The 16683-nt window shown below is 36.6% G+C and overlaps 1 protein-coding gene across 5 annotated transcripts in view; it reads right to left on the bottom strand.

Moving 5' to 3' along the window:
* Positions 1-4260: 4260 nt before the first annotated feature.
* PRRC1 (proline rich coiled-coil 1) overlaps positions 4261-16683 on the bottom strand; it is a 30788-nt gene continuing 18365 nt past the window's right edge. For all 5 annotated transcript variants that reach the window (XM_056324834.1, XM_056324835.1, XM_056324837.1 and 2 more), the window contains exons 6-9: positions 13489-13652; positions 12241-12344; positions 9542-9644; positions 4261-5935 (exon numbers count right to left, since the gene is read on the bottom strand). In XM_056324834.1, the coding sequence (XP_056180809.1) occupies positions 5726-5935; positions 9542-9644; positions 12241-12344; positions 13489-13652 (581 nt within the window). In that variant the 3' untranslated portion in view covers positions 4261-5725. The remainder of the gene's footprint in view (positions 5936-9541; positions 9645-12240; positions 12345-13488; positions 13653-16683) is intronic.

Here is a 16683-nt window from a genome sequence, read left to right as displayed (position 1 = left end):
ACCCAAAGTGAACAGGTGTCTAAAAAAAAAAGACTAGTAGTGGCAGGCATTTCTAAAAACCTTTTCTTAAAGGAAAACATTCTGGAAAGTGTATGAGCAGTCATCAAGGCTGTTTTGCCTCTGATTTTGGATAAAGATGTTCCAACAAACTATATTTGCTGTCTCAGCAGGCCCCACGTGCCCCATCCTTTCATCACAGACGTTTATGGCAAATTTTGAGAGGGGTAGCTGGATGAAGCTTATCAGATTAGTTTCAACAAATGTGTGGGGAATCTATAACCAGGATTTTTCTAACAGAGCCAGCATGCTGTTCTGAATGGTGCCGTGATAAGAAACTGAGGTCAGGCCCAGAGCAGTAACATTTCAAGTCATCCTAGGTACAGCCAAAACAGAGCGTAAGAGCAGCCCCACGTAACTTCAGCTGACTGAGTAGAGAGAGCTTATTCTGTTAGGCAATCTTCAGGGGCAGAAACCTCCACCAACAAAACTGTAACATCTTAACCCACTACAGCTGCCTGTATAGTCAGTATCTGATTAAGGGGTAAGAGATGGGATAACCGTATACCAAGGCAAGAGGTTGTTCAGGCTGCTGACTCTGCACATGAAGTCCAGAAAAATGTTTCATCTGAGCAAAGCAGTTTTTGCACTTAAATTTTCAGACCTTCTATACCAATAACCTAGTCGCGCCTTCCTTCAAAATACTTATTTCTGACATGATACCTACAATTCATCTATCTAACCCCACAGAGAAGGCATGCCAGTGTATTTGTTTTAAACATTAAAGAGTTGAAAAGAGTAATAGTTACTTGCTCTTATTCACGGCTGTTGTATCTTCAGTGAAATCAAATCAATTGCAACTGGACTGAATTTGACCCTGGCATGTATTTGCACCTTACATCTCATTTTAACCTTTGTTGTTCTATGCTATGTATCCTTAGGGCAGGGCACTTGGATCTCTGTTGGATAACTTTTAAGCAGGCCACAGGTATTTTGAAAAAATACGGAGTATCCTTTTTCTGTACAGAATGGATATACTAACCATGGGATAGTGGGAGTACTGGGAAAAAAAAAAAACCAAACCTATGTCTAAACATTTCATTCTCATCTGAACACTCATTTTTGAACCAGACAGGCGGGCAAACAGTGCTTGCAGCAAGCCTCTGAGAATCCTCCTTTCTCAGTTCTGTCCTCCCAGCTTCCTAGTCATGCAGTCTGGTCCAATGTTCACCATTCACTCATTCCGCTTCTGGGAACCTCTCAGCCCATTTCAGTTTTCAGCCTCATCACTGCATGGGAGTATTTGCAGGGATACTTCTTAGCTGAGCCATCCTTTTATATTTTCTGCTTATTTTCTTTAAATGTTATACTTTCATGGAGGGTTACTTGTGAAGCTGGACCAAATGGACAGAAGACATTTATTTAAAAAAACATATCAGAATTTCCTACTACCCAAAACTCCTGCTACAAATGGGAAAGCTTGATAGTGGCCACTAGGAGTAACTGGTCACAGAAAGTGTGTGACACAGAACATCTTTTTCAGAATGGCTGTTGCCATAGCAGGTTTACTCCCCTTCAAGTAAACCAATTAGAATAAAAAAGCTGAAAAAACACCTTCAGCTTCTCTGTGATTTACTAAAATGTCACTTGCAGAAACCAACAAAAATTCTTTCACTGACTCGTAGAGTTGGTATTACATACATATAATAAAGGAATTTCAGAGGGTTCTACACTCACCAGCAGGTGCTAGCTCTCACTTCTTTACACTGCTTTCTTAAGTCCTGAAACTATTGTTCAGCCTCAGAATAAAAATCCAGTATCCTTCCTACATATAAAACCCTTGTGTGCTGATTTTTCTGAAGCTCCATCTCTTACTAGCCTAGATCTTAAGTTCAACCTGAATTTCTCACAGCTCTGTTAAACACTACTTTTACCTCTGCTAAATACTACTTTGAATAACAGCTAAAATCCTCCCAATGTGCAACGCACAAGTGAGTTAAAAGTCACTACCTTAACGTGTATAAAACACTGCACTTGAACACTTAGCGTAAGGAGCTGCACAAAAGCAGCAAGGACTGCCGCTTAGGGTACCAGGCAACAGCAGAGCTAATGAGCCATCTTCAACATCTTAAAGACTCTGTCTCAGTTTAAAGATCATGTAGATCTGCTTCCATTTAACGCAAGCTGAAGAGTTTAGCTGCATCTAACTGAAACACACCTTAAAATAAGTAGTGTAATGGACATATTTTAACGTGCATGCAGGCATGTAAAGGTTTTTAATCAGGACATCTTTGTCAGTCATGAAATAGCGATTAGGCAGTGCCTGAGAAGCAGTGCTGCAATCACCTGTCACAGTCTGGCCCCAAGGAACTGAACTGACCATGTGCTGGCAGCGAATGAAATTACCGTACCATTAGAAAGAAGTGCGGCAATAACAATCAATGCACCACCACCACAGCAGTGTGCGCTTTTCACTACATTTTGGCTTACCTGCAGATGCAGACCATCTCTTGCAGTCTGGCCTTCTGCTCCCTGCTGACTACGGTGCAGCAAGGCAAGCGTTTCAACAGAAGCTGGTCAGGCCAAATTATATTCTTTTCACAATGTTATTTATCAACATGATCTCCTTGCTGAGGCAAGTACATCCAAAATGTCGTAACAGTACTGAACAAGCCCATGGTCATGGAAAAATTGTTTTAGTACCACTTGCTACAAAAGATACAGTAAACAAAACAATTAGAACAGCAATTACAAATGTGGAATAAATATACCACAATTAACATAGCTAGTCTTCCTTTCTGGATGTATCCCCAGGATGATTTTCAGCAGTCCTCTATATCCTCCATCTTCAAATGTGGGAGCTTTTCCAGAGCTTTTGTTTATGACACCCATATTTGAGCAAACTTACCCATTCACAAAGCAGAAGAAATGGCTTCTGCAGCTGTATCTACACTGATGACTAGCAGTTTAGAACTGTCTTTACATGTCCAAATGTTTCCTGCTATCTGTTTTTCTAAGTTTGTTTCAATATAAATCCAACACAGGATGCCAGTTGAGTTTCCTCGCCTATTATAGCCCACAACACAATCCAGCAGATGGTAAAAAGCTGAATGTTAACTTCCTCCAGGATTCATAGAATGGTTTGGGTTGGAAGGGGCTCTAAAGATGATTTAGTTACAACCCTCCGGCCAGAGGTAGGGACACCTTCCACTAGACCAATGGAAATCATCCATGCCAACTGCAACTCAGACCCTAAAAAGGGTCTTCACTCAGACATGGAGTCATTTCAAATTTTGTTAGCTTTCCAGAGCATACTGCTGACATTTTTCCTTTCCTTGGCTTCTCAAGGAAGAAGCTGAGCTCCTGGCTTTTATGTGAGGATGTTATTTTTTATACATAAACAAGCAATGCTCAGTAAAAGGACGGAACTCATCAAAAGTTATCAAGTTGAGCCATTTTAGTGCTTGGGTGAACAGTCAAAACTACATAAGACCTTCACTGAGCCAGAGAATCTGAATGGAGAAAGACCAATTCACTTGACCACATCATACCCCAGCACTCAACCATGAGGAGGAAAGCGTACAGACAGAAGATCAGGTGAGGCAGCTGCTCTCATTTTGGCATAAAGCAAGCATTTTTCTACATGAGAATAGAGACCTAAAAATTCTCTAAGGCAGGCCATGGCAGCTTTGGAGTATGCCACATTGGCACTCCTCATGAAATAGCTGGAATGCTGGGCCAGTGTCAACACAATGAACCTCGTGCTGCAAAATGAGAAGCTGCCTTCTGCCTCTACTCTTTCCACCTCTGAGAAACAGTGAAGGCCAGGAAAGGAAGGAAGAAAATAGAAATTCCTCTCCAGTTTTAATTGTAACTCATGCTGGGACACAAACCTACTGATGATTTCATGTCCTCTTCTTTTACATCATGGTGGATGCTGTAAGCAGGGGATAAAAGGGAAGCATTCAACATATATACACTGCAAACTGAAATTACAATAAAAGCAAAGATGCCTTTACTTGATAATGTAAATGTACTTTACAATGATAAAGGAAAGTCCCCATATCATCCTTCAGTTTATGACACAAAGAAGTGATCCCAGAAAGAGACCTCAAGACCACAAGAGTCAGGTTATGTTTGTTTCGTTTTTTTCCCATGCAAGACAGGCATTTAATTTGCCAAATTTGTAATCTGGCCGTGAAAACGTAATTTCAATAACAGATGTTCGTCAGCTATATTAAAAAAAAAACCCTTTAAATTAGATATAGTCCTCCATGAAAAACATTTATTCAACTAATTTACAGAGTAAGCCAATTAAGGCAAAATATATTACTTGGAAATGGGCTTTCACTGGGTACAAATATGAGCTGGCTTAACAGTATATTGCATATAAAAATTCCTTTGAAAGCATCTAAGAAAGGTAAAAGCACAGCAATATAAGCTGAAAAACTGCTTCTTTAAGGCAAACAAAAAGTATTTGTTTATTCTTCATTTCTTAAAAAAAGGATTATTACCAAAATATGTTCTTCACAACTACTTCCGTATTTCTAAATAAAGATATAAGATTGTGTGAGTATGGATAGAGGGTATTTATAGGCATGAAAAAATCAGACACCACTGAAGACTTATATGAAAAGCAATGAGCTCATGACATCAAAAAGGCATTTAACACTTAAAAATGTTTAGAAATCTCAGGATAGCAAAGCAAGTGATACACATTGCACCATTTTCCACATCAAATTGCTGACAACCATAACTTGACAGAAAAAAATTATAGAATTCCATATAAAGTTTTTTGACAGAAAAAAATTAAAGAATTCCATGAAGTTTGGAATCAGTGGAGTAAATTATGCTGTTGAAATTACTGAGATAATTTCATGGGTATGTGGTATGTGATCTAAAACCCATTGAAGCTACTCAAAATTTGTCTGGTGTTTTACCTGGACATGAATTTCACTACTGTTACATAAGAATACAGATGCAGCATGGAAAATGAGATTTCAGAATTATTTAGCAACAACTTTAACTAATGGAGCATGGATTTGTGCTCTTCTTCAGCAGCTCACTGTTATGTATTGTAAAAGTTACTCAGCATCACTTCTGAGAACTTTATATATACCGACATCAAACCTATGATGTGTTTAGGTATCACCTAAGCACAGGCCCCAAGAAAACATCTAATACAGAAAGCAGTCTCTCTGGATAGAAATGCATGTATAACATAGATGTTATGCAGTCAGCATGTTTATATTACTAATAGAATTGAAATAGCTGAACAATTAACTTCTTCTTTGAAAAAGTATGCTAACTAAAATATCCCCACAAATGCCTAGTATGCAGTCAGCATGTTTATATTACTAATAGAATTGGAATAGCTGAACAATTAACCCCTTCTTTGAAAAAGTATGCTAACTAAAATATCCCCACAAATGCCTAGTAAGATGTCAAATAATAGCACATTCCACTTTACAAACTGTAATGCTATTTGTCCCAGTTGTAAATACGTCTTTGTTCTGATTTCCTGTTTTGTGAATCATATGGGAAATCTTATAGTAATTAAAAACTGCAACTGCTCATTTCCACTATTGGAAATCACTTTCGCTTCTTAAAAAGCTTTACAGTTAGATTACAGATCTGTGCTGTATCCACTAAGATTCAGAGTATGTAGCTTTCACTTCAATTCTAGAATCAAAACCAGTACTGCTTAGCGTCACGGATCAGCCTTCTTTCAAATGGTCCTGGGTGGTAAGTGTTGTTTGTACATTCCTGCTAGAGCCTTAGCTGCACTGTAGATCATCTGCCGACGGGACATGCCAGTGAATACCATGTGCCAATCAGTCCTGTTGACGTTCAGTATATTCCTCTCAAGCACTTCACCCACGGTCACCAACAGGCCCGACCATCTCAGATTGTAGTCCTGAGGAGTGAGACTCTTAGCCTGTGTAACATTGTGAGAAGTGATTATTGAAAGAGTTTGAAATGAGTAGTTTTCTTTCTGTCTTCACCATTACTAACTTTCGTACGTAAACATCTTACAACAGTAGGACTACACAGGAAATTAAGAGTATTAGAATCCAAATTTCAGACTGTCCCATAATATGCCTAGCCAATTATACTTTTTGTATTTATTTGCATGTACCATGATCCAAATAACACCTGCACAGTATAAAACTAAAATATTATGCTTAAGAGAGTAAAGACATTCTGCCATTATAGGAAGTAGTTTTCTCTTTTAAAGTAGCCAACAGATAGAATCAATAATGATACATATTTATACAATGACTCTTACCCTCCAAAGGTTTTAAAAATCATGAAAATGTCCCTCTGAAGCAGTGAAGCAGCCAAATACAGGAAGATAGCTCAGCCTGGCAGAAACAGAGGCCTGAGCTATTTACGTGGGATCACAGAGGGACTGCATACTGCAGTTGGAAGCTGAAGGAAACAGTGCAGGAAGTATCACTGCATTTATCTGATCTGGCGTTCATCCTAGGCAACCACCTCTGGACAATGTGGTATACAGTGAAGGGAAGACTGTTCTTAGTTCTCAGTTCTTTATAGCATTGCACATTGGTTTTAACTCTTCATACAGATTTTAATTTGACAAATATTGGAGTTAGTCTACTTCCATTGCATGTACGGCGGATCAAAGTTCATTAGTATGTTCCAGCCTTCCTAAAACTACTGTCTTGCAACAATAACATAAATAAATGTGTTTAGAATATGCAGTCTGCTCCAATATTAAAATAACTTGTTATTATCAAGAGGTACATAAAAAGGCAGATTTCTTAAGCAAAGGAACAGGAAATTTTCCTTATTAGTCAGAACATGTTGGCAGCAAAAGCAACTAATAGTACAGTTAGTTGCAAGCAGGGACTGAATATCTGCTTATGATATCTCATGATCCACAATTGCATGTAACTTCATAAATCACTTGTTATTTTTACTGCTGAAAACCAGTAAACTTCAAATAAAATTTAAAAAAGCCAACCAACAACCTTGCAGTAGCTTCCCTTTATGTTTACAATTTCTGGCTCAGCAATAAATGAGGTGACACCTGGTCTCTCAACAGAAAAAGGTTCTCAGAACAAGCCCTCAAATCCACCTTTTCACCTCCTCAAATCAAGCTGTATTTAGCTACAAGTAGCCAAGAGTCTCATATTATGTGCTCAGAAAATCCATGCCATTGGTAAAGACATTAACAAAAGAATTATCTATTCTATACAGTTTTACCACGATTTCCACTACACAACAACAAAACACATAGCTAGCAAGAATTTTGAGAAGCATAATTGTTTTTAATGTTGCCTCTATTAAATAGTTAGTACTATGAATAACAAATAACATCACCTGTCCAAAACGTATTTCTTTTCTGTTCTCAGTCTGAAATACAACTATATAATTGCTGGGTTTTTTCCTGCCATAATCTAGATTTTGCTTAAAGGTATTGGATAGGATATATACAAACACGTATTTCTTGCACACCCCTGAGAGAAATCCACCTTGATTCTAAAACAGACACAACAGGAACAAAGGTAACAACTGGCATGTACACAATCAAGAGCCCAGTAATTCACCACCACACATTTTGTGTAAGTTAACTGAAATATGTAATAACAAGACTAGGAAAAAATTAACTGTCTGCTGTTGATGATAAGAACAGTTTTCTTTAAACAGGAGAGTAGAATTTGACCTCACTCAATTTAAAGGTTTATAGTTCCACAGAATCTCTGCTATACGCCAAGCTATGCAGTAAATGGGTTGCATAAAAGTTAAGAATTTTTTCTATTACAAGGTAAACACTACCTCTCAAAGTTACAAAGTATGCTTACTCAAGATAAAAAAAAAATCAAAAAGTTAAGCTATTCACTGTGGTTTTTAAATGATGAAATAGAGAATTCTGTGAAACAAAAATTGAAGATACCTGTTGTACTTTATGTTTTTTAAAAAAAAAATTACTTCATATCAATGCTCCATAGAGAATGTGACAATTATTTAAGTAGTAACCTCACATTGCTCTGCCTGTTTTCATAGCATCCTAGAATGGTTTGGGTTGGAAGGGACCTTTAAAGATCATCTAATCAATGAAGTTGTATCTGCTTAGTATTTTTTTCCTGCAGCTTCACGTCTTTCTCCAATCTTTTTGAAAAGTATTCTGGAAAACTTCAGAAAGACAGAGCAATATTTCTCCTTTGTCATCATCAGCTTTTCAAAATGGTAAGAACTCTGAAAAATAAGAACTAAAACCAATCCCACAAACACTCATTCTATTGGAATTGGTACTATAAAAAAAAAAAAATCAAAACAAAACAACTAAACAGTTACTATTTGTTTTCTCAAAACAACTCCTTGAGGGTCAAACCCCAAACAGTTTTGTTTTGAAATTCTTCATGGAAACACTTATTTACAATGACTTTTCAGACCAGAGTTAACTAATACGTGACTCATATCTGCTGTCAGGCAACAAGCAGTGACTGGAGTTTAGAGTAATTCCTAGTGTGTGAGCAAAGAAATGTAAACAATCTTATGAAAAACTTCTATTGGTGATATTTAAGAACTGCACACTACTGTGTTATTTTCAATGGGATGAACTATGATATTTTCAAGATTTAAATCTTTCCTTTTCAGAAATTTTACACTCTTGTCAGAATAGCACAGTCAGAAGAATATCAGCCTTGCCTTTTAAGTTCATGGCGGAATTAAGTCCAAGCACAGATCTGAAGAAGGGGTACCCTTTATTTATTTACTTATTAGGAATGAGTTTTTAGAATACTAATCAGTACAGTATGCTGCCTGATTGCTGGTAATCAACAACTTTATAAGCTTTATTAAAAACTGAGTGGTTAAGATCTCAATTTATAAACTTGTGCCTAAATTAAGTGTAACTTGACTGAATTGCTAACACACACACATGCACACATACACGCTTCATCATTACATAGTTTTGTTGGCATTAGATGAAACTACAATACATATGTATAGCAAGTTAAGGAAAGGAAACCAAGCCTTCAGATGGGTAAGAATGCTTACTGCACTTCCTTGGTGCAACGTTTAGTGCACTACTTAAGCTGCAAAGAACTCCTTCTACACCTGAGGAAGAATAACTATTCTTACTTCATCCATGTCAAGATTCATGAGGGTTAATTTTGAGTCACTGAAGCAGACTGATGACAATATTTCAATGATTAAAGTTTTACTTCCTTTTTAGGCGAGCACGTCTTTGTGATTAGTTTCTTCTGGGTTAGTATTTCCTCTTGGTTAATTTCTTCTTGGAATATTTCTTCCTCATTAATAGAAAAGTAAAACTAGTATTTCCAAGTGCCATGTACTATAGAGTAAGACTCATGGATCAAGAATTGCTTTGCCACAAATGCCTGAATATTTTTACGTAACACATAAACATGAATCAAAACTAGTTTTTATCCTCATTTCATAAATTAAAACATTCAAGTGGAGCAATTGTCATTAAAAACTGACATCACAAATGAAATTAAAACCTAAGTCTTATGTCTCAACTGCTAATCCAGTAAGAAAACAGAAAACTCACCTGCTGAACATATTGTAAAGGCACTGGTGTTGCTTGAGTAAAAGCTTCCAGATGAATTCCATGAATTGGATCCTCAATAATCAGACATCCAATGTCAAACCACCTGCAATGACATGACTTTTGAGTACTGAGTATCGCTCAATTAAAAACAACATGTTAGCAGTTGAATTATGACCATTTTACAAACCCTACTAGCAGATATAATAATAATGTAATAATAAATTTCATTACTGTTCTAGGTCAAGTAAAAATCGAGTATCGTGTTATATATATATAAAATTATAGTCCACGTGTATGCATGCAAATAAACAATATACATAAAAATATGTAAAATACATGAAACTTACAGATCAAAGAAACAAAGAAAGCTGGTGGGGTTGGCACGTGTGCAGATACATTCTCTTGACCCTATTTATTATGCTACAGTTCCCATTCAACCTTTGAAAGAATGTTCCTCTTTCCCTAACAATTAAAAAAAATAACCTATGTCTCACTCATGCTCTATATTGAGAAGACTTTTGGGTATGTCTAATTCTGTTAGAATATTTTAAATTATTTATTCAGAGAAACACTTCTGCGCATTTCAGAAGAGTGCCTGCTGTAGCAGACAGAGTAAAGGCTACTGAAGCAGTACCCAAAATGACTCCCCATCTAGCTTGCAAGAACATTAAATCATTTCTCCCTATCAACAAACTAGTAACACTGACATGATGCAAATAAAACCAAGGGCAATGCATCATCACCACTTCACTGTATTCAATTTCTGTTACAGTTTTACAGTTGAGCTGCCACAGGAGAAACATACTCCAGGGAAAGCATAAACACAAAAGCCAAGGCCAAGAACTGTGAAAGATTTTTAAAAGGAAAACATTATTTTAGTTGTTGTTTCAGATGTCGTATATATGTGTCTACATATAAATTGTATTTTATTCTTTAAAGCATGGGAAGCAGGGTGGTTGTTATAAAAAAATGCAAGACTTCAGTTTCAAGGAACAACTGGCTGGGCCACATAAGCATGTTAAAGAGTTCAGTGGAGCAAGACAGGAAGAAATAATTTCACTTGCATCATCTTCATAGCAGGGAACAGAGCACTGCTATGTTCTGTAGTACAGGACTACCTCACTTGCACTTATGGAAGACTGTTAAAGTTTCATGGTTAAATGTAACTTGCTTCTAATTAATAAAAGAGTCAGAGTCTAACGGATAAAATATACATAAAAGAGTTTGCAACCTTTTCAGCAAACGGTATTCAGGACATGCAATTGGAAGGGGAAGTAATATCCTTAAGCTGTCTGATGGACAACTGAGTTGGTTCAGCTAAACAGTGTCTGATGCTAAGTATTAGTTGCAGAGCTCTTAGTATTGGTGGGTGGTTACTTGGAAAGTCCTCTCCTTTGGACAGGCAACAATGCATCCCCCATATTAGAACTGTAACACCATAATGGTCACTTCAGAAAAGTAAGTAATCAGTTACTAGCACCATGACCTATCATTTCATTGCAGAAAAAAACAAGGGCCAAAAATAGTTTTCTGTAACAAATGTTTTCTAATTTCTACTTAAATGTTTTCTGTAACACCACAAGTTTTCAATGCAAGGAGGCTGTCAATGTTGCCTACTGGATAAAAATTAAAGCATGCATTAAGTTAGTATTTGGTTCTACTCTAATATGGAAGATTAAGACATTCTTGAGGCCTGTAATGTGTGGACAGAAGAGCTAGCATTCCTTTCCATAACACTGGTCCTGGGTGAGCTCTTTCATGTCAAGTACTTTAAGCAACATTTTCAAATTTAGGAATGAGTAAATGCAAAGGACAAGAACAGCAATTACTGTGAAAAAGAAATCTCATTGTCATAGTTTGACCTTTATGGAAATAGAAAAAAACATCTAAATCAGATAAATAAACACTAAACAAAAATTGAAGCATTTCTGAAGTCTATTTACTTTAGAAAATTCACCAAACCATCTTCCACTAAAGGATACTAAATGTAGCTTTAAAAATGGAGCAAGAGTAGAGGATGTGTCAAAAAAATAAATCAGTCCATCACATGAACAAAAATGCAAACATTAGGGAAAAAAAAATGAGTTTGCATTAAGAAAAACGTAACATTGTCCTTAATGTTTTGGAACCTAATTATAAAGCTACTTCAAGAACTGTCTGTCAAAATGCATGTTACAAAATGAAGTTGTAATGTATTTGAGAACACCATTGCTATGTCTGTGCAGTGCAAATTAAAAGTAGCAAGTACATTCTTGGTGAAAGGAAAATGAATAATACATTATCTGATAAAACTGTATTACTATAAATACCAGAACATCTCCCAATATACTTTCTGAACTGAATACAATTTCAGAGAAAGAGAAGAGAGAGTGCGCACACAAGTGTGAGCAAACTGCTAGCCAAATTCCAACTTTTACAGCTTCTTAATTTGGTTATTTCAGTATAACTTCATTGTGGTTTTATCCTGTGAATCTTGAAAAACTTGACAAGAATTTTGTATATTAAAGTCTCAAGATGTCTGGACAAACAGCTGAACATCATCACCAAAATCAAGTCTGCCAAAGCAAAATGGAAAATACTCTCTCCTTTCTTCTGCTCAGTGATACTGCCAGCAACTTCTTAGTGGCCCCTCTGAGTCAACAAAGAATATTCCTGTTTGGTTTTTTTTCCCCTCCCAGGCATATATTCAAAGTTCTCACTTGTCAGGAAGCAATTCCTCAATGAAGCTTTCTACTGATACAGCAGGCTGTTTTTCATGTATTACTCCTGTCCGACGCAAGCTGTCTATCCTTTCTTGGGCTCCCTAAACAGTAACATAAGCTGTTAGACAACATTCTCTTAGAATGACAACATATTACAACGCTTACAGAAGAATGTGAAACGAACTCCAAAATATACTTTTCATGTTAATCAGAAAATATAAAAGATTTTTTTAAATTACTCTTATTTCAGCATTAGAAAAACAAAAAAAGCAAGAAAAACCATAATGGAATCCCAAACTAACAAAAACTATGGTTAAATGAATCAAATATTTTTAGCTTGTTAGCTTTCTATGAAAGAAACCTAGATTAGCATGCAAAGAATTCCTAACCTGTAACTGTACCAAGTTTCATTATTACTTAAAGCATCAGTGTATTTTTCTGTTACTCACACCGGCATTTTTGCCACTTAAGATTTGTTGCATTTAGATCCTTTAAGAGCTTTGGACCAACTTTGTAAGATCAAAGGAGAAAATCTTTGCTTTGGCACCTATCCAACTAAAATGTAGGAGTCATTCACTCCAAACCTGTTCTCTCTGAAGTTGTAATAGAAATACTACTACTACTACACTGCAGTAGCTAAACTTGTAAATGTAAGGTTTGCTTACATTTAAGGAACAGAACACTAAATAATTGTTTTCAGGGGTTTTAGTTATTGACCAAGGTGGCGGCTACACCTAGATACACCTGATGAACATACACATTTTTAATTGCAAAGCTGCACAGCAAATTCTTACTTTTTAAACATAACACAGACCTGTTCAGGAAGATCCCTGACAATCATTATCAAACTGTCTTTAATCTACAGAATTAATGGGGAGACAATTCAGTCTCAAAGAGTCTCTTAATTTCTAACATTCTCAACATGGCATGCTACTAATAGACTAAGAAGAAATGCCTGATATACTCTGCAATTATAGTAATATCACAATGTATGCTAGATGTGATGGTAATCTATGACAGTATAAGAAAATTTACATAAATGTTCTTCATTCATTATGAATGCGTTTGCTAAAAAACCCAAAAACTATTTCAAAAAGCTGCTTTAAACTTACCTAATGATCCAGATGGCAATTAAGAAAAAAAAAATCACCTTCCCTTTATGGAAAATCAGATCACTCTGGGTGAATGTTTCCACACTCTCTCTTTGCACTGGAGGTACCTTAGTACTGTTATGTATCAACTTACTTTTAAACCTGCAGCATAGCCCACAGGTTGGGGCGCGATGTTAGATTGTGCAGCCTCTCCAGTAACAACAGCCATTCCAAAGACTTCTTGAAAGGCATCTCGGATTGCTGCGACTTTTACCTCCTTATTGGAAGTAACAACTATGTCCAGTTCTCCCCCAGTTTCTGTAAAATACATACAAATAAATATATCTGCACATGTATTTTTCCTCATTCTCATTATAAGCTAGTTCAAATACACTCTACATCTTAAAAGTATGCTTCAGATGGTCTTCTTTTTCTCGTGCACTGTACCAAAGTTCTTTTGTGAAGCAGAAGTAACTTAAGTTAGCAAGTAAAAGTTAGATGATCAGCTAAATGGTTCACGGATGAAAGACGGATAACAGGAACTGACAGTTGTTCAGCACTTGAAAAAAAGCAAACCACTTATTTATGGTGACAATTCATGGGTGCAGGCGAATAACACAGACATCTGTTTCTAAGGATGTTCTGGTATTCTGGGAAGTGGTAAGGAACGTTGGTGTGACACAGAAACTCCTCCTTATGAGAGGGACCAAGAACACAGATGCAGTCCATAAACCCCAGTGAACAGCTGTCAAATTACATGAGCTTTAAATGAAAGGATCGCATTACTTTCTAGATGTCCATGGACTGTGAATTTCAGTGTAATTTTATTTTTATTGCTTGTCTGCCTCCCTACAGCTTTACTTTGGTTTTTTAGATATTAAATATCTATGGAACCAAAAAGTATTTTTGTACATTTCCATATGGCAGTATCTCTATAAAGAATGATGAGTCTCCACTAAGCTTTTTTAGAATAAAACAGAACAGTTAATTAATTAAAAGAAATCTAAAACTACTACAAAAGATTGATGAGCTTAATTATATCTCACATCTGCTTTTATCACAGCTGGATCATTTTTATTGTCAGAATTTATGCAAAAAACCCTCATCAAACTTGCCCCTGCTGTGACAAGCTTTCTTACAAACAGCTTAAGCTTTTTTCAAAAATGGAATATGACATTTGAGAAAGCTGCATAAGTAAATTGCATCAGCAAGTGTAAAGGACAAATTAATGGACATGTCCACAAACAGGCACTACAAGCAATAGGTACGGTACATGCCTCTTGCCACCCTTAGGCCAGTGGCTGTGGATGATGGAGGAGTACAAGGAGAAAGCACTACAGAAGTCAGGAGATCTACTGTCATTTACCATACAGCATCTCCTACCGCTTCTGCTGAAGACAGAATATTAGGCTAGATGAACCACTGGCACTAGAGCATCTCTTCTATGACTAAAAACTGACAGAGTTGGGAATGTCCAGCCTAGAGAAGAACAGGCTCAGGGGAATCTTACTGATGTGTACAAATACCTGAAGGGAGGCTGCAGAGGATAGAGCCAGATTCTTTCATGTGGTGCCCAGTGACAGGACCAGAGGAACAGGCACAAACTGAAATACAGGAGGTTCCATAAGAGAATCTGGAAAAAATTTTTTATTGTGAGGGTGACAGAGCACTGGCACAGGTAGCCCAGAGAGGTGGTTGAGTCTCCATCCTTGGAGATACTAAAAAGCTGCTTTGACACAGCCCTAGGCAACTGGCTCTAGGTGGCCTCACTGAAGGAGGGGGATTGGACAAGATGACCTTCAGAGGTCCCTTCCAACCCACGCCACATGATTTTGTGAACCAGAAAGGCATTTATTAGGACAACAGTAGCAAACTAGTGAAGAAACAGCCTTTTTAGCCTGTCATTTCCCAAGCCAACTGACTGTAGAAAAATGTTAAGCTACCTCTTAAAATTAAAAAGTCCAGTGGTTTTGCTTCTAAACACTAACACTCCACTAATTACAGATGCTGACAAAATCAGTATTTATCCTGATGTAACAAAAATTCCTCCATTGATAATAATAAGTCTGAAGCTTAAATTTCAAAGAAAAAACGTTTATTATTTTGCTTGCATTACTTAGCAGACCTCAGTTACAGGAAACATCATCCTTTTATGAAGACTCACCAGAGACAGACTAGAAGAGTAGTAAAACAATCTATTTGGGATTTAGGCTATTTTGTAGCTTCTTATTTATTAATTGCTTTACTAAATGGAAATGGGTGTATACTGAACTTTAGGCAATTGTTTTAAACACTGGGTAACAACCGGGCTAAAAAAATTATTGAGAGTATCTTTTTTCATTGATTCTTTCTTGATAGAAATCAAGTAAACAAGTAAAAATACAAGTAAATAAGTAAACAAGTGCTGAAAACTGACTGCAGGTTTTTGCTTAAGTTAGCCTTGTTTGAATGCCCAGGGCCAGAAAAACCATTAAAGAGATTTTTAATGCAACTGAAAAGTAACCTGTAACATACCTAGTAAATTACTGCATGGGCACTTAAGAATGGTAACTGTGCCCCATGCTTGTGTACTGCAAGAGCAGGATACAGATTATGTTCTTTTGTATTAAGGATTATCATGTATCAAAAGCTTATCTTTGTTCATTACAGATACTACAGAGGGGAAACAAAGATATTACATGCATTAAAAGAAAAAAATTCTGACAAGATCTGTCACACGCTATGGTAATAGTAAAACCTAAAATACAAGAAATTAGATATACCCTGGTAAATTCAGAGCACTGTCACATTAAGTTAAGCTCTGGCACTCGAACATGGAATTGCATTGTATCTTGTGTAGTATAAACTTAAATGACAGTTCCCCATACAATTCAAGATTCCCTGCTGCCTTGCGTTACAAAAGCATTGATGATTATGCTTAATAAGGTGACCATTTTCCTGTGCAGACAAGAATTTTCTATTCCAGGTGCCTGCCTCAGATGACATCTTCACAATATGCTAATGAAAACAGTTCAGCTCTTTTCAAGAAAGAGATTACAGAAATACATTTTCTCACATGACCAAAAAAAAAAAAATCAACCACCTCATCCAGAAGTTTTGGTAATTGCAGGCTTTGCTGTGAGGAATCTGAAAAGTGTCTGGAATTGCAGCAGTGGAGATAGAGAGAGCAGAGAGAAGTGGGGCCACTTGTTGAGGCTGTGGCTTTTGTTGATCCCAGAAAACATTTCTAGAAGGAGGTGAATACTAAGTTTACAAATCTCTGCCCTATTTTCACCATCTGCAACTACAAAACAAATGCAATATATTAACAGCCAAGATGTATATAGATACTTCCCCTTTTAACATAACT

Source organism: Falco biarmicus, chromosome Z (genome assembly GCF_023638135.1).
Source record: "Falco biarmicus isolate bFalBia1 chromosome Z, bFalBia1.pri, whole genome shotgun sequence".
NCBI lineage: Eukaryota > Metazoa > Chordata > Aves > Falconiformes > Falconidae > Falco > Falco biarmicus.
The sequence above is the reverse complement of the archived record's forward strand: the minus strand, read 5'-3'. Positions and strand labels throughout refer to the sequence as shown.